At 34.9% G+C, this 22,335-nt stretch overlaps 3 protein-coding genes across 3 annotated transcripts; 2 read left to right on the top strand and 1 right to left on the bottom strand.

Moving 5' to 3' along the window:
* The first annotated feature begins 961 nt into the window (after positions 1-961).
* On the top strand, positions 962-8,625 carry LOC117419664 (heat shock 70 kDa protein 14-B-like). The gene is made up of 14 exons (XM_034032650.3): positions 962-1,064; positions 1,542-1,622; positions 2,055-2,137; positions 2,320-2,368; positions 2,644-2,749; positions 3,222-3,312; positions 3,442-3,546; positions 3,994-4,155; positions 4,361-4,516; positions 4,600-4,702; positions 4,925-5,140; positions 5,247-5,420; positions 7,706-7,776; positions 8,028-8,625. Exons 1-14 carry the CDS (start codon positions 1,008-1,010, stop codon positions 8,104-8,106), a joined length of 1,533 nt encoding a protein of 510 aa, XP_033888541.3. The 5' UTR covers positions 962-1,007; the 3' UTR covers positions 8,107-8,625.
* A 106-nt stretch (positions 8,626-8,731) lies between these two features.
* LOC117419663 (protein artemis-like) lies at positions 8,732-19,337 on the bottom strand. The gene is made up of 14 exons (XM_034032649.3): positions 19,082-19,337; positions 18,815-18,866; positions 18,399-18,483; positions 17,502-17,561; positions 16,395-16,450; positions 16,087-16,188; positions 14,410-14,482; positions 12,154-12,294; positions 11,371-11,472; positions 10,966-11,102; positions 10,701-10,755; positions 10,466-10,554; positions 10,277-10,377; positions 8,732-10,153 (listed from the first exon to the last, which is right to left on the bottom strand). Exons 1-14 carry the CDS (start codon positions 19,188-19,190, stop codon positions 9,132-9,134), a joined length of 2,184 nt encoding a protein of 727 aa, XP_033888540.3. The 5' UTR covers positions 19,191-19,337; the 3' UTR covers positions 8,732-9,131.
* A 450-nt stretch (positions 19,338-19,787) lies between these two features.
* Positions 19,788-22,319, top strand: LOC117419508 (meiosis expressed gene 1 protein homolog). The gene is made up of 3 exons (XM_034032297.2): positions 19,788-19,891; positions 20,544-20,711; positions 21,947-22,319. The coding sequence occupies exons 2-3, from the start codon at positions 20,559-20,561 to the stop codon at positions 22,073-22,075; spliced, it is 282 nt and encodes a 93-aa protein (XP_033888188.1). The 5' UTR covers positions 19,788-19,891; positions 20,544-20,558; the 3' UTR covers positions 22,076-22,319.
* Positions 22,320-22,335: the final 16 nt, after the last annotated feature.

The following is a 22,335-nucleotide window of genomic DNA, read 5'->3' as shown; positions in this document are numbered from 1 at the left end:
AGCTTTTTGTCCTTTTTTGTCCATCTTCATTCACTTTAATGGGACTTTTTTCAACATTCTAAAGCCCATTGTTTAAAAACTCCCAGACTTCCAACATTCTATTTACTGTAAACGATGTAACTTTTGACACAAATCAGCTACTTTGACCACTTTCCCAACAATTAAGACAAAAAGTTAGAACATCTTCCTCTACTTCTCTGCTATTCAAATATGAAATCAAAACAGAAATAACTTTTACCAATCAAAAGGTACACCTGTTTTAGTAACTGCACCAACTCAATTTTCTCTAACTTTTTATAAACTGCCATTTTGAGCACTTTCCCAACAAGTTAGACAACTACTTAGAGAAAATAAAATCTTCCTCTACTTCTCATCTATTCAAATATAAAATCAAAACAGGAATGGCATCTACCAATCAAGAAGGTACAGCTGTTTTAGTAACCGCATCAACTTCTTTCAGTAGGCTATACTTCCCACTGTTGAATTAACTGCCATAGAACTTTGAGAAATTTCAAATTCTAGCACATTCTAAGCATGAGACAATTAATAAACAATGTGACTTTTGACACAAATCAGCTACTTTGACCACTTTCCCAATAAAGCAAGCCCCACAACTTTACTTGTAAAGTTACCATCTAGTAGTTATTATTATTATTATTATTATTATTATTATTATTATTATTATTATTATTATAACCGTAAAAACAAAACAGTTCGGCACCTACGCCAACTGTTTTGGCGAGAATTAGCTGAGAATTTTAATTCTAAAAGTCGGGAATCTTATTGGTTTGCCGGTATAATTATCCTATTGGCTCTGAAGATAGGTGGCTTTTATTGGTTATCAAATGCATACTATTGGGTTGTTATTATTGTTATTGGCTGGCAGAAATTATCGGTTTATGGTTCTGCTTAGTTTATGATTGGCTTGCTTGGCGTCAGGCTGTTCTGATTGGTCCCCAGTTTCATTTCTTTTTACCTGACTTCCTGTTCTGTGCATACTAACAAGCATGGCTGCTATAGGAGTGCATTTTGGTTGCACATGTGCTTGTGTTGCAGTTTTTAAGGTAGGAATATAATTAATTTCATACAATAACAAAGGCTTAAGGTAGGGCAAGTATCACGCGTTAATAAAATGTTAATAAAGGATAACTGGTTCCCCAGACCTACCGACTTATTCAAAAGAACCAGCCCTTGTCAATGAATGCTGTGATAAATATTTTTTGTTTGCTTCCGCACCCCAACACTTACATATTCATATATACCGGTAGACGTTTGTGATAATATATTGTATCATGTACACCAGTAAGTATTGTTATGGTGTATGCTTGTGCTAGTGTATTTTTCCTTTTTTTTTTTTTGGCTATCAAAAGTACCGGTAGCGGTTTAGTATTTGTGTCTCTTTTTATTTGAATTATATGTCAAATATAGTGTTTCTTGTGCAAGCACACAACTGGTTAATTCAGTGTAAAATTACATATGGTAATGACGGGGGCGGCGTAGGAATGTTTAAATAAAATGTCTTTGTATTTTCCCATACGCAGGATGGCAGAGCCGATGTAATTGCAAATGATTCAGGTGATCGAGTCACCCCGGCTGTTGTTGCATACAGAGAAAGAGAACAGGTGAGATTAAAGGGAAAAAAAGCCTCTACGCTTGACGGGTTTTTTTTGATAACGGGATTAAAACATAATACCTTTAGTTTGCTTAATTGGTCTAAGTAATTAATTTAGGGTACAGTTGGAACAAAAACCAGGAGGGACACCAGCCTTCCAGGACCAGGATTGACACCAGCCTTCCAGGACCAGGATTGGAGACCCCTGCCTTAGTCTCACCTAAAATATGGTGACCATATTTGTAAATTGTCGTTTGGATCACAAATTATTGATTCAATAAAGTTGTAAGTGTTGTATTAGTTGAACAAGATTGTAAAATAGCTTACCGTAATTGTAGGTTAAACTGTTGCATTATTTGAAGTGACGGTGAAATTAATACTTTTTATGGTTCTGTTGTCCTGTTTTTCCATTGTGTGTAAAATTGTATATTTTGATTTTCAGATTGTTGGTCTGGCAGCAAAGCAAGGAAGAATAAGAAATGCATCAAACACTGTGGTAAAAGTGAAGCAGATCCTTGGCAGAAGGTAATTCTGAAAACAAAAACACATCTATAGCTGTGTTTAGACTACAACCATCTCAGTTCAGTAGCGAACGGTTCAGACAAGACCAGTCTCAGATCTATTCTTTTCATACACTTTTTATTAAATCGCTTTGAGGGAGCTGTTTCTTGTCATATTTATATATTTTATTTATTTTTTCTCCACAGTTACGATGATCCACAGGCCCAGAAACACATTACCGAGAGTAAATGTTCAGTAAGTATGCATCCTCTAGCTGTTTTACCAAAATATTCAAAACACATTTAATTAACTGGAATTGCAAATTAAAAAAAGACAATATATGCCTTCTTAAAGGCTGCAGTGTGTCTGAAAAAATAGATGTCTCCTGGGGTTCTATTCAAGTATGTATGGGAAACCAATTTCTGTCTTGATTTAGTTTGTACCAAATGCATTTTTGTATTAATATATTGAAACAAATACACAGCTTGCTCTTCAGGAGCTTTTTTTTTAATTTCTATTTATTTTGGTAGGTTATTGATAAGGATCAAAAGCCCAGATATGAGATTGATACTGGGGAAGATACCAAACTTGTTCCCCCTGAAGAAGTAGCAAAGCTAATCTTCAGCAAGATGAAGGGTAAGTGTTAGTGAATGAAAAAAGCTGTGGAACCAGGGTGGTCAAAGCAGATTTTCTGCTTTAAAGGAATGGTTGCCCATCTGAAAAGTTATGGAGACTTTTGGCCATATTCAGAAACAACCCTTTGGTTTCGGTGCTCGCGTGTGTTTTCTCAGTGCTGGACACCCGTAAGTGTTTCTTCCAACTGTTGGCATTCAGTTCATACTATTTGTGGTAGAACGTACATTACTCAATGGCACAATAAGGAAATGCAAAATATGGGTAGTCTGCAGTTCACTAGACAGCATAAAGCCACTGATTTTCATACAGTTGTATGTTCAGTCTGGTACACAAGACCAGATGGTGTACCAGATGTTTCACTTGGGGAAGCAGTAACAACCAGACAGCAATGAGAAATCCAAAGTTGTGATTGAAATTACCATGGGTTTTGGTTGGCTGTTCTAATATTTTATTTATTTATTTATTTTTGCAGAAACTGCTCAGTCAGCATTGGGTTCAGATGTCACTGATGCAGTAATTACTGTGCCTTTTGAGTTTGGGGAGAAGCAGAAGAATGCTCTGAGGTAAGCCATCAGTACATGACATGACCCAGTTTAAAATATGCCATGTTGTGTTTCGTTTCATTGAACCAACAAGTATTCTGTGTGAAGATGGAAACATTATTTTTTTTTCTTATTCATTTATTTTTTTAGACAGGCTGCCATGGCAGCTGGTTTTAATGTGTTGAGACTAATTCATGAACCCTCTGCTGCATTGCTAGCTTATGGGATTGGCCAAGAATCACCAACTGGAAAAAGGTAATAATAAATATATATATATATTGTGGAAACCTGTTAATAGGATGTATTCTACATACACATTAACCTCTTCATACTAGTGCCAGCATTTAGTGATTACCTAAATCTAGAGAATTTTTCAGGGAACCTGCATCTTAGGTTGGCAAATGCAAGGGTTAATTCCGTCATTGATGATAATTTAAAGATTGATATGTTTTTATCAGGCTGTGAAATCGGTATAAAAATGCAATGTACATTTCAATTGGACCAGATTCAATTAAAATCCCCATGCAAAGGGGATATTGTGGAGGCAGCCATATGTGGGCCTTAGCATTTTGTTTTTTTCATATCGGGAGACTAGCTTATGAAACTTGGTATTAACATTGTTTAGCTCAATTATTAGATTCTGGTGGTGTTTTTTTTTTAATATTTGCATTTTCATTTTTTATTTTGTTTTTAAATTTGCAGTTATGTCCTGGTTTACAAACTTGGAGGCACATCCCTTTCTGTTACGGTGATGGAGGTTAACAGTGGGATGTATCGAGTGCTTGCCACACAGACAGATGACAGTATTGGTGGTGAATGTTTTACAGAGGCTCTTGCCCAGCATTTAGCATCTGAATTTCAGAGGCAAGTTTAAGTAGATTATTTATTTATTTATTTATTTATTTATTTATTTATTTATTTATTTATTTTTCTTGCTAAACAAAGATACTGATTTTTTTTTTTTTTAAATCAATGTGTACAATGTGCCCTTGTGTGTGATAATACATGCATAATGGTTCACACAAAAGTTTAAATAATAATTAATCAGTGTTGTATTCTTTTCATATAGGACCTATAAGCAAGATGTAAGGGGAAACCCCAGAGCTATGATGAAGTTAATGAACAGTGCAGATGCTGCAAAGCACACCTTGTCCACACTGGGGAGTTCAAACTGTTTTGTAGATTCGCTCCATGATGGTATGGACTTTGATTGTAATGTGTCCAGGTAAGTGGCAGCCAGGGAAGCTGACTACTTTAGAATAGTGCATGGTTCTGTAGCTTAATAACACTTGCCTTTTTCTGTTTCAGGGCTAGATTTGAACTTGTATGTTCTTTACTCTTCAATAAGAGTATACAGCCAATTAAGAATCTTTTGGACCAAGTTGGTCTCTCAGCAAATGATATTAATAGGGTAAGAAAAAAGAAAAAATTTGTGGGGTTAGTCGTCTGTCGTAATAAAAATGGGTAAATCAAAATGTCTGTTAAATCTCAGACTTAGATATGCAGCTTTCCAAAGAGAGCTGAGATGAATTCAACACCATTGTTTATTCTGTTTACAACAGTTTTATTTACCAAAATAAAAGGAACTTGTATAGAATCTAGAGGCATGTTTACTTTTCGATTTCTATTGTAGGTGGTGCTGTGTGGAGGCTCTGCTCGTATCCCCAAGCTCCAACAGATGATCCGGGATCTGTTTCCAGATGTGGAGCTCCTAAACTCCATCCCTACCGATGAAGTGATCCCAATTGGAGCTGCCATAGAGGCAGGCATATTGGTTGGAAAGGACAGCTCCCTGCTGGATGAGGAGTCTTTTGCAGTGGAGTGCTGTGCAAAGGATATCCTGGTGAAGGTAACAATACTAGTGCAGTGCTGACCCTGCTGGATAATGTGTCATTACATTATTATATACTTACATTCTTGCCTATTCCATTTGAATGGAATCTTGTCCTTCCTAGGAAGCCGATGACTCTGGGGCTGATGTATACACAGTTTTGCTACCATCTGGCACCCCTTTGCCAGCAAGGCGACATCACACCCTACAAAGTCCAGGGAATGTTTCTTCAGTGTGTTTTGAGCTGTACCAGTCCATTGGAAAGAACTGTGCCTCTCAAGCTAATAAATTTGCACAGGTAAGATTTTGAATAGAATAGTAACTGTGACCTAGTAATGTGGCACTTTTTGAAGTTTTTGCTTCTTGATGTAGACCAAACAATAAGTTAACTTTGAGAACAAAGATGTATGTGATACCGGTAACATAAATCCTAACAGATGTTGCTGTCTGCCCTTTTTCAACTTTTTTTTTTTGGGGGGGGGGGGGGGGGGGGGATTGTAAACATTACTGTTCCTACAGCTTTTATAGTAACAATAAATGGAGGTAAACTTTTATTTCATGAACCAGTATAAAGATTTGATAGGTTAAAAAAAATATCTCTCTCTCTCTCTCTCTCATATATATATATATATATATATATATATATATATATATATATATATAATGTATATATGTGTGTGTATATATATATATATGAGGGAGATATATATATATATATATATAGAGAGAGAGAGAGAGAGAGAGAGAGAGAGAGAGAGAGAGAGAGAGAGAGAGAGAGATATATATATATATACATATACAGACGTGCTCAAATTTGTTGGTACCCTTAGAGCTCATTGAAATAATGCTTCATTCCTCCTGAAAAGTGATGAAATTAAAAGCTATTTTATCATGTATACTTGCATGCCTTTGGTATGTCATAGAATAAAGCAAAGAAGCTGTGAAAAGAGATGAATTATTGCTTATTCTACAAAGATATTCTAAAATGGCCTGGACACATTTGTTGGTACCCCTTAGAAAAGATAATAAATAATTGGATTATAGTGATATTTCAAACTAATTAGTTTCTTTAATTAGTACCACACATGTCTCCAATCTTCTAATCAGTCATTCAAATGGAGAAAAGCAGTCACTGTGCTGTTTGGTATCATTGTGTGCACCACACTGAACATGGACCAGAGAAAGCAAAGGAGAGTTGTCTGAGGAGAGCAGAAAGAAAATAATAGACAAGCATGGTAAAGGTAAAGGCTACAAGACCATCTCCAAGCAGCTTGATGTTCCTGTGACAACAGTTGCAAATATTATTAAGAAGTTTAAGGTCCATGGAACTGTAGCCAACCTCCCTGGGCGCGGCCGCAAGAGGAAAATCGACCCCAGATTGAACAGAAGGATAGTGCGAATGGTAGAAAAAGAACCAAGGATAACTGCCAAAGAGATACAAGCTGAACTCCAAGGTGAAGGTACGTCAGTTTCTGATCGCACCATCCGTCGCTTTTTGAGTGAAAGTGGGCTCCATGGAAGAAGATCCAGGAGGACTCCACTTTTGACAGAAAAACATAAAAAAGCCAGACTGGAATTTGCTAAAATGCATATTGACAAGCCACAATCCTTCTGGGAGAATTGTCCTTTGGTCAGATGAGTCAAAACTGGAGCTTTTTGGCAAGTCACATCAGCTCTATGTTCACAGACGAAAAAATGAAGCTTTCAAAGAAAAGAACACCATACCTACAGTGAAACATGGAGGAGGCTCGGTTATGTTTTGGGGCTGCTTTACTTCGCCTGGCACAGGGTGCCTTGAATCTGTGCAGGGCACAATGAAATCTCAAGATTATCAAGGCATTCTGGAGCGAAACGTACTGCCCAGTGTCAGAAAGCTTTGTCTCAGTCGCAGGTCATGGGTCCCCCAACAGGATAATGACCCAAAACACAAAGCTAAAAGCACCCAAGAATGGATAAGAACAAAACATTGGACTATTCTGAAGTGGCCTTCTATGAGTCCTGATCTGAATCCTATCGAACATCTATGGAAAGAGCTGAAACTTGCAGTCTGGAGAAGGCACCCATCAAACCTGAGACAGCTGGAGCAGTTTGCTCAGGAAGAGTGGGCCAAACTACCTGTTAACAGGTGCAGAAGTCTCATTGAGAGCTACAGAAAACGTTTGATTGCAGTGATTGCCTCTAAAGGTTGTGCAACAAAATATTAGGTTAGCGGTCCCATCATTTTTGTCCATGCTATTTTCATTTGTTTTCTTATTTACAATATTATGTTGAATAAAAAATCAAAAGCAAAGTCTGATTTCAATTAAATATGGAATAAACAATGGTGGATGCCAATTACTTTTGTCAGTTTCAAGTAAATTGTGCATTCTTCATTTTTTGTGGAGGGGTACCAACAAATTTGAGCACATCTGTATGTATGTATGTGTGTATATATATATATATATATATATATATATATATATGAACATAACAAATGGAAATTTAGTCCATTTTGTTTTGGGTGCAGTATGCAGTTTTGATAATGGATTGTTCTACCAGATTATCCTCACTCACGTTTTCACTTTTTTTTTTTTTTGTTTCCAGATTGTACTTGAAGATTTAGAGAAGATAGAAGAAACAACCCGTGACATTATAACAGTTCTTACCATGAAAAGGTACTATACTGTTTGTTTTAATACACAATCTTTCAACATGTGGGTGGCTCATTGCAGCAGTTAACTGTATGGGACATCCACTGTCCAGTTTTCTCTCTCAACTTTAATGTTTTTTCTAAATCATTGCTGGATTTTTTTTTTTGTTTGTTTTTTAAACAGTCACTTTTATATTAGATTCATGTTTAGAATACATTTAACTACATGCTTATTTCCTTGTATTGATCCTAATGTTTGTTAACGTCTATTTGTAGGGACGGGTCCTTACATGTCACTTGTACTGACCAAGGAACTGGAAAATCAGAAGCCATCACAATTGAAGTTGCATCCTAAAATAACTTCAGAATAAAACCCTTTACTGCCAGTTTGAGATGTTCTGCTTTAACATATTATTAAAAAAAACAAAAACTGTGAACATCTAGGTAGGTGGGTGTGTGTGTGTGTGTGTGTGTGTGTATATATATATATATATATATATATATATATATATATATATATATATATATAGCTTTGTAAAATGTCTTGGCAAGCATAATGTAGTTGTCCAGTTGGAAAATGAACATGATATTGATAACCATAGAAGACAAATACATTAGTAATACACACCAATTTTATGTACTCTATAATTCCTTAGGCAAAGCAATTGTTACGCTCATCCATTTCAGGTATATCTGTAAATATTAATATTTAATAGATTTCATACTTGAATTTCATACAGTTTTCTGTTGGGTTTAAATATTCCAAGTTGAAGACACAACTGCAATTGAGTTTGTTAATGCATGCCAATTTTTAAAGCCTGTTTAATTAAGCCAGTCAATATTTTCTTGGCATAATAAAAAAATTAAAATCAAACCATCAAATTATGGAATGAAAGTACTTTAAATCGGTTACAAAATAGGTTGTTTAGTTTGAAACTAGATTCAACCATCTGCTGAACAAATCACTTTAAATCACAAAGTCTTCAGACAAAGTTTAATAAAAATACAAAACATCATACACTACACTGAAAGAACTTGACATACATAACTTCAATTGACATACCCTGATATAACCATTTGTAATGTAATTGAGATAGAATTTGTGTTCAGACTCATCTGACCAAGAGCAGCACGGAGCATGTAGGTATTGCAACAGTTCAAGAACATCCAGGGGTGGAGTATAATAAATTAAAAATGCATTTTAACAATTGAGGTAATTATGTACATTCAGCAGAGAGGAATCCATATCTGAAGCTGTATCGGTCAATTTATTGTTTAATAGAATTAAGTGACAATGCAACAGCAGCTATCATTTGTCACCAAATTAGTAAATAAAAGTGAGCCTTGCTTATCTGGTTTTGTTTTGTTATTAAAATATTTTTAGGTTGTGTATTTACTATTCTTAACCATTACTGGCTCTCCTGCTGCCAGCTTTTTATACAAATCCTTTAACTGTTCTGCCTGAGGTATCTCAGAATCAGGAGTAGAGGGAATTTCAAAATCGGAGGATGTCTGTGATTCTGATTTTACTTCCAGAAGAGAAACCGTGGTTTTATCTGCATATGTTTCAGACTTGATCTCTCCTAATTTATCTGTTAAATGTTGCAAGGGGAAAGACTGGTTATCATCATTATTATTTAAGAGCCTCTCACTGGTTTTAAAGAAGTTGCAGGTGCCGATTTTTTGATCTCCAGGGGATGCTATATGTCCCAACATGTGCAACTCCTTATTTAAGTATTTCAACTGTTCAGCTTTCCTTTCTTGAGAAGATACCAACACTGTGTCTTGCTGGCTGCCCCAGCCTTCACTGTCTTGTTCTGAGAGGTGGGTTGACTGGGAGGAGATATGGGTGGAGTCCCCATCATCTGAATCACTGAACAGGTTGGGCGACTGGGATTGAGTAATGTTCCTTGAATGTTCCTGACTGTCCTCAAGTTCAGAGCCTTCATCCGTCAACACCGGTTCCGGTTTAAAAAAAGCATCCCATTGCGGCACTTCTGTTTTGATAGCAATTAAATCTGTGACAAGTTCTTTGCTTTCTTGGTCGTTGCTAAATTGGTCTTCACTGGTTTCTTCTTTTAAAGAGTTTAGTACTTTCTGTTGGAAGGCGGTAGATTTTGTACAGGATTTGGCATCATTCTCCATAGTGTTTACAAATGTTTCTTCCTCCTCGTCTTCATCATCATCATTAGATTCTTCACAGTCCATGAAATCTCCCTTCAGGGTAGAGGAGTTGGTTTCCATCTCAGTCATGTCCCCACAACAGCTGGCCTGAGATCTTGCAGGAATTCCAGATGGGTTCTCCATTTTCGTCTGCACAGGTTTAAGTTGTTTCATAGGCAACTTGCGTCTCCAAGGAGAAATCTGCATGTCATCAAAAAGGTCTTCTTCACTGTCCGATTCTATTAAAAACAATAATCATTCAAAGTTTTTACTTTGACTTAAGTCTAATAGATGCAAACATTATTTCTAAATAAATGCCCCATATATCTGATGCCAGGTTCTCCTTTTTCTTTGATTCTTACCTATTTGGGATGTGAAATTCATTTTTGTTCTTTTCAGAGCCCCCAGTGGTTTATAAATGACCTCCCCAGTTCCAGAATTTGCTCTGCACAGTGGCCGTAAGCTGAAGAGAACAAGCTACAACTTGAATAATGAAGGAAAAAAATAAATATAAATGTATAGCCAACATATCTTTTTGGGACTATACTTGCATTTCTTTGACATCCTCCATCGTTTTGCCCATTGGGATTACACTAGGGTATATCTCAACAGGGCAGATATGAGTAAGGAAATCCTTTATCTATGAAGAGAAAAAATTACGTTTCAGAAAACAATTATGGGCTCAATTTACTAAATATCTCCAAAAAACTTTGACTTATTTGTATTAGTACTATACAACTTTTTGTTTCTGCTTTGTTTGAACATTATAGAAATAAATGCACGCACCTCAGTGTAGGACGAATGAAAGGAGAAACAAGCTCGGTAAGAACTTGCTCCTTGTCTGGAAAAAAAAAAAAAAACTACATTTTTTACATAAAAACACCTTTTGCATTGATCACATTAAAGTAGGGATCAAGTTTCATGATTCACAGAAATTAGAAATGACATCCACTTAGCTGACAGAACAGTAGCATGGACTACAGGAATTCTGAAACTAATCCACTTAATGGCTTTTCCAATTGAACAAAAAGTTGACCTTATTCAGTCTTACCTCACTATGACATTGGTTTTCTTTCTTCTCTCCCCAAACCACATGGTGGAGGGTTTAATGCTGATAATGCGCAGTGGTGTCCCGTCTTTAGCTAACATACCACATGGCAACCTATTCCCTCTGAAGAACTCCTCATCCTTCAATAAAAGGAAGGTTTACAACCTTATTACACAGTATTCAGGAAACAGTGGTCTATACAGGGATACTTTACAACCAGCTTGCTAACCCTCCCCATCCCCTTGATAAGCCAATGCAAAAATATTGTACTGGCATACAATTTACTACACCACACAAATTCAAAATGGTAATAACATGACCCAAGTAGTTTTAATCCAGGGTTGGTCATTACAGTGTAAGTTTACAATGTAATGTTTATTAATAATTAAATATCAGGAGGCATGTTACCCTTGGATGTCTACATGCATGTATCTGAGTTGTCCTGTCAGTGGTCACATGATTGAGAATTTCAGGCATCTTTTTGAACATATCTAAATTCTTGACATGGACCTAAAATAAATTGAAAAAAAAAAAAAAAAAAGTTTATTTTTTTAAAGCTTTTATGAGACTGAACGTAGTACTCTCAGCACAAATTTGTACACCAAAACCATTAAATTTTTTATGTCTACAGTTTAATGACATCTCACAAGTAAGCTTCTGTTGTTGTTAAAAATGATTCCCTCTAAAGTTTGTATAAAAAAAAAAAAAAGAGTTCCTCACTTTGAAAACAACAAAAATAAGTAGGTTATAGTGCTGTAGTCACTTGTCTCTTAATATAAATTGAGTAATCAGTTCACACTAAATTAAAAGTAACTACTGTACTGCCTTTAGTTGAGCAATGAGCAAGATGCTAAACGTATTAAAAAAAAATAAAAAACGCTTTCACTGACAGTGAAGATAATAGCCTTAATACAAGTCATGCTGTTACACATTGTGTATCTTTACTTCACTTTTTCTCTACTCTTTGCAGTGTTTTGTCAATTTGTTTTGTTGACATGCCTGGTGAGTTGTATTATGATCATGTCTTGGCTGCGAGAATCCACCTGTGTACAAAGCTAGTTGTGTTTCTTTTTACCGGCTATGCAGGAGCCATGAGGAATATTATGACACAAAATGAACCAGAGAGACCAGGGTGTCTCATATATAAACAAGAGCACCTGGAATCACTTTAGTTGAACTGAAAGACCTGACCTGTAATCCAAACTCCTCACTGAGGTTTGTGAAAAGGTATTCATAACCATAGGCAGCCTTGCAGTTTAACCACACTGCATGATATGGGCTGAGGGTTATCCAGCTTCTCACCAACTCCCTTATTCCATTTAAACACTCCTCCTGCAAAGAAACAGCATTAACAAGAGAAAGTGAGTTCTTTCAGGAGTTACCTTTTGCGAGGCAACAAAGTAACCAACAGTATTGCTCTATTAAAGTAATGGCAGGGCTCTACATTTAGATTTTTTACTACTGGCCCCTTCGGTCACTGAGGTAGTGTTTTTACTGGTCCAGATACAATTTTAACTGGCCCAATAATAAGTACAAAACTGTAAGTTACAAGCAGAATAATGTATTGGGTTGCGTGTTAGCGCCATTCAAAAATAAAATAAACAATCTTATGGATTATTTGTTTAACCATTCTGATTATGCGTATACCATATGTTTAAATGGTAATAGCTGATCTATTTTTTAAATCTGGCTTTTTTGTACATTTAACATGGTTTGACTAGATGACAATATATCTGCAATAAATTCACTCAATGTTTAATTTTTAAACTATTAATGCGTTAGTTTATATAATGTTATTTTTGGCTTCCGAGTTGCTACAGCATCAGTAAATTAAAGAAAAAAAAGAAACTTGCTGTTTTTCACTGTAGAAACCTGGTAATCCTAAACTACATGGACAGTGCGAGAAACTGAAGCTCTGCTAGAAATTTTGGTCAGACACCAAAAACTTGCAAAACTGACAAAAATAGTAAAATATATTCAATCTTTTCTCATATTACTTTGTTTAAAGCCCACATTAGGAGAACCGTGCAGGATTGCGTAAACTGCATTCTCCTACTGTAGGCATTCAAGAAATGTATTCATTAAATTAGCAAAGTGCTCCCCCAGTGCTGTCTTCCACAGCAATATGCAAGAATCTAAAATAAGCAAAAACCGCAGCAATACATCAATAGCTGCCATCTTTCAATATGCCTTGCAGGATATTGTAAACATCTGGTTCACACACACCAAATAAATAAAAATAATCGTTCTCAGATTGTTGTCACTTGTAGCCTCTCCCAAGTCAGCACCAATCTTACTGCTGATACGAATGAGTCTTGTAAAGGTTGTGAATGGCATTTCTGACCTGAACACATTGTATTCCAAATCAAAACGTTAGACAACTCGATCCCGTTGTCAAGCTTCCATGTGGCGTATCTGGGTATCCATCGGTGCATCTTTTTTCACTGCAGTCACAGACTGGATATGAGGGCAACTAAATTTTGAATTCCTAACAAAAAAGCTGCTGTTTTATCTGCAAGTCTGGGTAACTGACATTTGTTTAATTGTCATCATGAATCCAGATTAAGTCTTTCTTCCACTCCACTCTATATGTTCATCTTAATTTTTTTTGCAAAATGTTCTCATTTTATCATTGATTCAAACACTTTACTTATGGCTTATTGGCTGCTTAGTTGTAAAAAAAATAAAAATAAAATAAATTGTAAAAAATTGCCATGTCGAGGTAACGAGTATTACCAACAGCACTTCAAATACGACGTACTGCGGGAAGGTTCTGACTAGTTCAATTACGCCGCTATCGGATGGGGGAGGGGGGGGTATGTTTGTTACCGGCCCAGTTGGGCCGGTGGTGCTTCATATCTACTGGACAAACTGCGATATCTACCGGCCCTGGGCCATGGTTAATGTCGAACCCTCAAATGGTGTGTGCCGATGCTCCTCTAACTACTTTATACAAATCCATGTTTTACATAATGTGTGCCTCTTTCATATAAGAAAATGTGAGATCTACAAAATGATGCTACTACATATTAGATAAGATTTACTGGAACTATGTTGTTAGCTGTATGTACTTAGTTGAAGGTTGCATGTATGGATTGGGGATATTATAGTTCCTGGAGCTGTGCAAACAGCAACTGAAATACATTTGTAATTTCTAGCCCCAGCGTTTTATGGATATTGATAAAACCTTTATACACTGCTGTTGATGAATACAGTATAAATATCAGAATACATGTTTTCTATAAAAAATACACATATACTTTAATATGAATTAGAGCTCAGTGAATTGGGCCCAAAAGGTCATACTGTACATGAAATCATGCACAGTACATATAAGAGACTTGTTCGTGTGTTATTAAAAAAAAGAAATAGTACAGTACATTAAGAAACTGGTTCATCCCATAGTGTTTCAAGCTCTTTCCAAATTCCATATTTGTGTATACTGACCCTGCTTGGTATCTGATAGAATCTGGGGTCAAAAAAAGTTGTGTCAAGATAAACACTCTTAATATCCTTTACTCTGTGAAGAAAAAAACCAAAACAAAATTAAGCTATAACAATACATCCCATGACAAATTATACATTAGTACATGTTTCATTGTAAATTAAACTACAATTCCCTGGTGGCATTGGGATAATGAGAACTGTACTGACTGCCAGACTATATGATTATACAGTGGATTCCTTTTCCTATTGCCTCTCTGGATTAAGGCTTAAAGTGAGTGTTTATAGGTGTGGAAGCTGAACAAAACAAAGCTTACCATTCTTTTGTGTAATTTCCCCATTTCTTTGATACATTTCTTTAGGCTTGTATATGCAATTTTAGAACTAAAATAAAGTATATCCTCTTAAAAAATGAAAAAAAATAAATAAAGCTCTCTCCAAAAGCATGGCAGTGCGATGTTTATTACTCTGATGTAATGAGTTCCTGATTGCAGGCAGAGCCCTGGTAGTCACATGCAAACTGACACTTAGCGATCAGGTGGGCATGCACAAGACTCAGGTACCTTAGAGATAAGATTATTGACAGATCAGCTAAACCTCACTGGTGTGACTCTATCCACGCCCCTTGGCAAAAAAAAAAGCAACATTTTTTATAATAGGATACAATTTAGGATTTAAAAAAAAAAAAAAGAAATCTGTAAAATGCACTAACAGTAATAAAAACTACAATTGTAGTAATTCCCTACACCTTGCATTAACACACTCCCAGAGACTAGAAACAGCCAACATGCACAGTAACTTACTACATTTATCCAACTTCGTACTACACTGTAGCACAGTGTAGTACAAAGTATCACATTGGTGGCAGCTGGTAGCACATTAAACACATTTTATTCCTTCTGCAAAATATTCTTCTATCATCCAGCCATAGTCAATCTCTGAGCTCTGTGTTTTATCCAGGTATTGAAGTAAACCAATAGCTTACAAATACAAATAATTAGTTATAGCCCCTATATTTTTGTAAGACATAATGATACTATTTGTTTATGAATAGGCATATTTGTTGCATGTGCACTAGTAGGCTATAGTACAGTACAAAGTCAGATAAAAGCTTCATCTTATAGAACTACACAGGCAAGATGATAAAAGTTAACATGTATTCAAGCATCTCCGGCATTTCTCATCAAATTAATTATTTGCAAATCCCAAACAATTAAGTTAAAATACATTAGCATAATATACATATATTTTAGAAGCACAGGTGCTGCAAAAGGCACTTACATGACTGATATGAGGTTTAGCTGATCTGTCTATCAATAATCTCTGTGGTACCCAAGTTATTATGAGCACGCCCACTTGATCGCTAAGGGGTCCAATTGCACTTGACTACGCCAGAGTAAGACATGCTTTTGGAGAGATGTATTTATGAGGAGAGATGCTTGAAATAATTTTAATGCTACTATTATGTATACGTCTAAATGAATATTACGCAAAATGAAGGTAAGCTTCCCCTATAAAATTAAAATGTTCAATATTTAGATATGGTCTACTACTGCTGACATGGTTCATTAACAGCTAAAACTCACATGTTTTGCTTCTAAGCTCAGTATGGAGATGGTGAACTCAAGTTTTTTATAAATTAACCAAACTAGAGAGTTAAAAAAAATGTGCATGAAGTACCTGTCTCCTGAGTGTAAAAGTTCCATTCGAGCTGCTTCCCCCTTGGCCATTCTAAAATCTCCTGTATAGAGAACTGTCCCATTGTTACCTTCAAACAGAAACCTACAACAGACCATAGGCAAAACCACATCAAACAATTTTGTATAACAAAAGCAAAGAACCCTGGGGACATAATCTAAGGGAATGGAATATCAGATTTAATTATTTGTAAGCATGAAGTAAAATCGTAAAATCGATCTGTTCAGACACTGTTTGAAAGCAAGTGGTTTGTATAATCGCCTTTATTATGCCTCTACACATGTACTTACATGACTGATCCTGGGCAATGACCAGCTGGAAGAAGTGTCACTACAACATCCTCTTTCTGTAAAACAAGGAAACTAAACAAGGTGAAAAAACTGCAACAACAGAATTCCCTCTATCAGCGATTGACTGATATTTTATTACTAAGCAAGAACAAAACAAAGCTGGGGCATGCTGTAATGTAAGGGAATTGCATCTCTAATCAAATATTGTAAACATGAAGTAAATGGATATCATACATGTAATCTCTAGAACTCATATAACCAGCTTTAAAACAATGTGTACAAGAAATAGTTGGTTTTACTAAAAACCACCAGTAATGGAAAAAAAATAAAAAAAAATAATGTGATATCTTGTAACAATTGTAAGTCGCCCTGGATAAGGGAGTCTGCTAAGAAATAAATAATAACTGCTACACTACACCACTTTCTCCTGTGTAGCAACTATAAACACACTATCTCAAACTGTGTATCATTGATATGGCCAGTGGTTACAAAATGTGTCACTGAAAAGCATGTTTGTAAAATGCAACATTACTTAATTTGCCAAAGTTATCAATCTCAGACTGCTGGCAAGCCCGATTCTTTTTGATTATCACAGTTCTGAGTATTGTACTCTGTATAAATCTAGCAATCACCACAAAAATAATGGGCTTTCCGTTGGTCTGATGAGGATAACTTATCAACGCAACATATTATTTTAATTTTCTTTTTTCAATTTACTGGACAACACGGGACGCTCATGGAACTTTACTGAGTAAATCATATACTACAGCTGTGTACCATACAGCAGAAACCCCAAAACCCACATGACCTCAATATGGAAGCCTCACCAGAGGTCATAATCAAGCACACATTTAGAATACAGTGTTTATAACCTGAAGATATAAAGTCAGTACTTCTAATGGTCTCTGTGAGGCTTTGACAGTTCATCAGAGCAGCTTTGGCCACAAAAGGGTTACAATACCGTTGAGTAACTGGTATGAAGCAAATATCTGAAAACATTAGGGTTTTATCATGTGAGAAACAACACACTGACAGACACGATTAGTGCATGCAGATCCACATTTTGAACAAGGACCCTAAAAACATAAAGAATAAACTAATAATTACCTCTCCTGATGCCTCATCTATTAACGAAATTTGTGTTGGCGTTTCCACTTCAATGGCAACCTGTAATAATAGTAAATAGTGGAAAATTTGCTTGGCTTTTTTAGAGGGTGGAGTTGGATGATTTCCTCGTCATTCAAGAGCCTCTGCACTGCCTAACATCCTACAGAAGGCATGAGGTAATTTCTTTATAAATGTATGTCACTTACTGTTTTCCTAATAGCACTTGCGTTATTTTGCTCTTCCACGACTTTAAATCTGCAGGCCATTCCTGTTTGTTTTGGTGTTGACAGTGTTTTGTTGTGTTCATATACCGGTGGTAAAGTTTGTTTTTCAAAACTGAAGTTAGCAGTTTTATCATCAACCATAATTACACACGGGCAATCGTATTTTACATGGGTCTCACACCACCAGCATGTGTAATAAGACTGTAAAACACTGCAGTTAACAGGAACATTATTGTTCACCAGGTATTATTATTATTATTATTATTATTATTATTATTATTATTATTATTATTATGTTCATTTTGTATAAAATATATATATATATATATAAATCCTGATGGAAATACCAGCAATGAACATCACTGGGGTACTCTGGTCAGACCTGTTAGTTTGCTGGTTTGAAACTTGTAGGTCAAGAAAATTTGTTGTCTATACCTGAACACACTCAAAGATGATACAAGTTCAATATTTTAAGTACATAAGAAAATTTAATAGAAAAAGTACAAAACCACTAAATATCTGGTCCAATTTTGAACTTTTTAACATCTGCAGAGTTTTAAAGAACTGTATAACATGCAATCTCAGGATGTACATTTCTTTAATTAAAATAAATAAATAAACTACATAAATAAATAACTACATAAATAAATAAATAATCACAAAATACACTTACAATATGAGTTTCCCAAAAGTTGTACCTAGGACTGATCAGTAGAAGCTCCTTGGTTACTGGTGAACAGTATAGGCGCACCGTCAAACTAAACAAAAAACATTTTCATCAATAGAGAAGACCAATATATTTTCATAAACACTAGCTTCCCAGTATTAAACTGATTAACATTTATGACAGATCCCCTGATGAAGATCACGACAATGTAAATATACATAATGATGGATCCTAAAATTAACAAAGCTTGTTTATATTATAATGCTGAGGTGTTTAACAGCATGTGGCGCGTGATATTTGCTGTAGCCTTCAAAGATGGTTTATTTTCAGTCTCTACTATACAAAGAGTAATTTGGCCAATATTTCAGTTAGCTTCTACAGAAACCCTTACCCTTTTTAAAAATAAAAACAATATAAATTACCTGCATTTCAATCTCCTTTTCAGAGCTGGAGCTTTCAGCCCTTTCATGTGATCTACAGGAAATAAAAGTGTAAAACAAGTGAGACTACGTAGTGTTTAATGCTTTAAAAGCAACGAGTTTAATGAAGCTAATCAAATTATACACTACTTTCACAGAGTTTTTAATATTGTTTTTGTAAAAGTATTTTGTAAATAGAGGCTTAACAGAAGAACGCCATCTGGAACAGCAGTTACTTACACACTAGCTACGATATTATTAAAATCCTACCTTTATGACAGTGAGACAAAAAATAAGCTCTGGCATTTATATTATCTTTGTCAAATCGATCTAATGACACAGTTGGATATTCTTTCATACGCCCCTCAAATGAACTCATGTTTAATTTTACGAATCCACAGATTGTTCGTGTTCGATCATCCCTGAATGCTGCTTCGAGAAAGCATTTCAAATGTTTCCTACCAAAACATGCAGGAAAGGCAAGGAAGAACAGAAAGCATTACACAACTAGGATCAGTGAGTAAGCATAGAGGCCTCTAGTGGCCGGAGGTTTTATCTTCTATATTATTTAATGCTTATTCATTTTTTCTTTTTGAATGGTGTTACATTCCTAAATCTGTATTTAAGTTTTGCCAGTAACTAATTATTATTATTATTATTATTATTATTATTATTATTATTATTATTACATATTTACTAAACTTCAGTAAATTAGGTACTAAATGAATACATGTTTTGGTAGCTAGTGAAATAGTATATCCAGTCATAGCATATTTAATTATTTATATTAAAATATATTGTCTTATATTTTGAGTACAGTTAGTTAAGTGATTCCAAATTGGTGTAAAACAATGGAAACGGCTGTAGGACCTTAACACCGCATATGTTATTGTTTGGCCACAAAATATATATATCTCACAGACAGGGAATGTAAATTAACCACTGATTTTGATGTTGTCGCATTAGCAGTTGCTAGGAGACTATTGTACAACGGTGTCATAACAACCGTAAAAAGCTTTCTGTTCGGGCAATAATAATTTGGTGTGTTTCTTCAAACTGAACTGAAAATAAAGTACCAATGTAAGTACCATCGTGCTCTTGGTGTTATTAAAAGTAGTCATATTTTAATTCTATAACTTTTTGTTTTTAATAAAATTACTGGAAATATGCAATATTACAATGGAGCAACTACCTATTGGAAATTATTTCACTAAAAAAACATATTCGCAACCATACAACCATATTCGCGCTTTACGTGGGTTTTATCAGCCCCTAGTCTCAAGTGCAAGGACGGAATCTTAGTAATAATAATAATAATAATAATAATAATAATAATAATAATAATAATAATAATAATAATAATAATAATAATAACACGTGCTTTGAGAACAACAGACAACAAAAAAGGTAGTTGAACAAAATAAACTGTGTTCAAGGTTAAGTGTTTTAATATGTGACAGTTCAGGGTGTCATTGTCAATTGACTTGAGTGATTCCTGTTTTCCAAACTGCCATCATTGAACAACGGCGTCATCAGTGTGGCCATACAGAATTACAGGTGTTCCTTATAAATCTTTTAGCTATACTTTTATCTTAAATGCTAAGCTGTATTTTGAGTCTGTGTCTTTCTCGAATATATTTTGACACAATTGTACAAACCATTCTAACTCTTATTACTTTAAAAAAATCTTATGTGGTAATCTTTTTAACAACGTATTTTCATTTTTTGTTAGCATCTTTTAGAAAAAATGTCTTTTGATGCCCAAGGTGATGCTGGTTCAAAACCAAAATCTGTAAGCCGTGCAAAACAGTGGAATGATGAGGTGGAAAATCTCTACAGATTTCAACAGGCTGGCTACAGAGATGAATTAGAATACAAACAAGTGAAGCAAGTGGATTTGGTAAAAAAATAAATAATAATTTTGTATATTTCAATAAAAGTGATACTCATGATTTAAATAGAATTTGCTAACTTAGTAATTTTTTGCTCTGTCAGTTTTTTTTATTTCATTTTTTATTGTGACGTATTTAGCTGTAAGAAACTAATAATATAAGCATACAGTACATGCAGGAACGTTAAAAGGTTACTTTTGTTATTTGGACTTTCTCTACATTAGGATAATTGTCATTCTGGGGGAAAAAGCAGAGTTAATTTACCAAAGAGCAGGTATAAGTAGCGTCAAAAGTTTTTCTTTTCTTGTTGTGCCTTTTTATGGTGTTTATAATTTTGTTGAGTGGACCTGGGTTCTGTTGATCCAGTCGTAATTTATCATCATTTATTTCTACATCTGTCTTTACCTGTCTGCAAGCCTGGAAAATTCTATCCAGGATTGAACAGACCTCCTCATTCCACTCATAACTTGGCTGGACCCACCTAGTCACTGGTAGCATTTTAATCATGCAGATTCTTGTAGATCTGTGCAGCCTAGCATTTGTCACAGCCAGCTGCATGAGGTCACACACAGCTCCAGCAAGCTGGCTGAATAGGGGTCAAGACTTACCTGCTGATCTTAATAAACCGGGTTTGCTGTTTCTAAAACCAGGGTACTTTGTTAACTTTTCTTTGCATCATGTTAGTAGTAAACATTTGTAAATGACTATATAAATGTGGTCTTGTATTAAATTAGTTTTGTAAATGTGTCTAACAAAACAAATGTATTACACAAGATCTACATTAAAAATGTAACACCCATAGGTATTTTACAAAAATATAAAAAAGTGTTATTGGTTAATCATATCTACTATATCTAATAAAATAAAAACATGTCTAAAACCTATTAAATAACTAAATAGGGTATTAATTGCAATTAGCAAGTGCAATCAACTTAACTCATGTTTACTACGATAGCACACACAGACCAATACAAGAGGCGTAGCAAAGTGTAGCACACTAGTCATTCTGTTCACTGCTGCAGGTGGCATCAGGCAGATTGCAGCCAAATGCTAACAATACACACATACTAAATATCATAAGTAATACAATGTCTCCAGCTACATTATTCTGGCATCATAAAGATAACAGAAAAACATGTATAATTTTGTTATCTGTGCTGTATTTTAGCAGACATTATACAGCACTCTTTTCAATTCACGTTGTGAGATTAGGTAAACAATATTATTTAATCTTTCTTCTCAGGTTGATCGTTGGCCAGAAACAGGATTTGTGAAGAAACTCCAACGGCGAGACAACACTTTCTACTACTACAACAGAAAAAGAGAATGTGAAGATAAAGAAGTCAATAAAGTGAAAATGTATGCTTACTAAATACAAACATTGACCTTTTTAAAATATATATTTAAATGTACAATGCACAATTTGGGGAAATTAAATCTAATATTTAGAATGGTTTTTTTTTGTCAGTATTATTTGGACAAAACTTTTGGAAACAAAGCTGTCTCTTAGAAACATGGAAGTGCTAGAAATACAGAAAAATATTTACACCCAAATAATAATAATAATAAAAAAACACTGTTAAAATAAATATCAAAGTACATTATTTTGCTTTAATAAACATTATCAAATGA

The sequence above is a fragment of the Acipenser ruthenus genome, chromosome 14, assembly GCF_902713425.1.
Source record: "Acipenser ruthenus chromosome 14, fAciRut3.2 maternal haplotype, whole genome shotgun sequence".
Taxonomy (NCBI): domain Eukaryota; kingdom Metazoa; phylum Chordata; class Actinopteri; order Acipenseriformes; family Acipenseridae; genus Acipenser; species Acipenser ruthenus.
The sequence above is the reverse complement of the archived record's forward strand: the minus strand, read 5'-3'. Positions and strand labels throughout refer to the sequence as shown.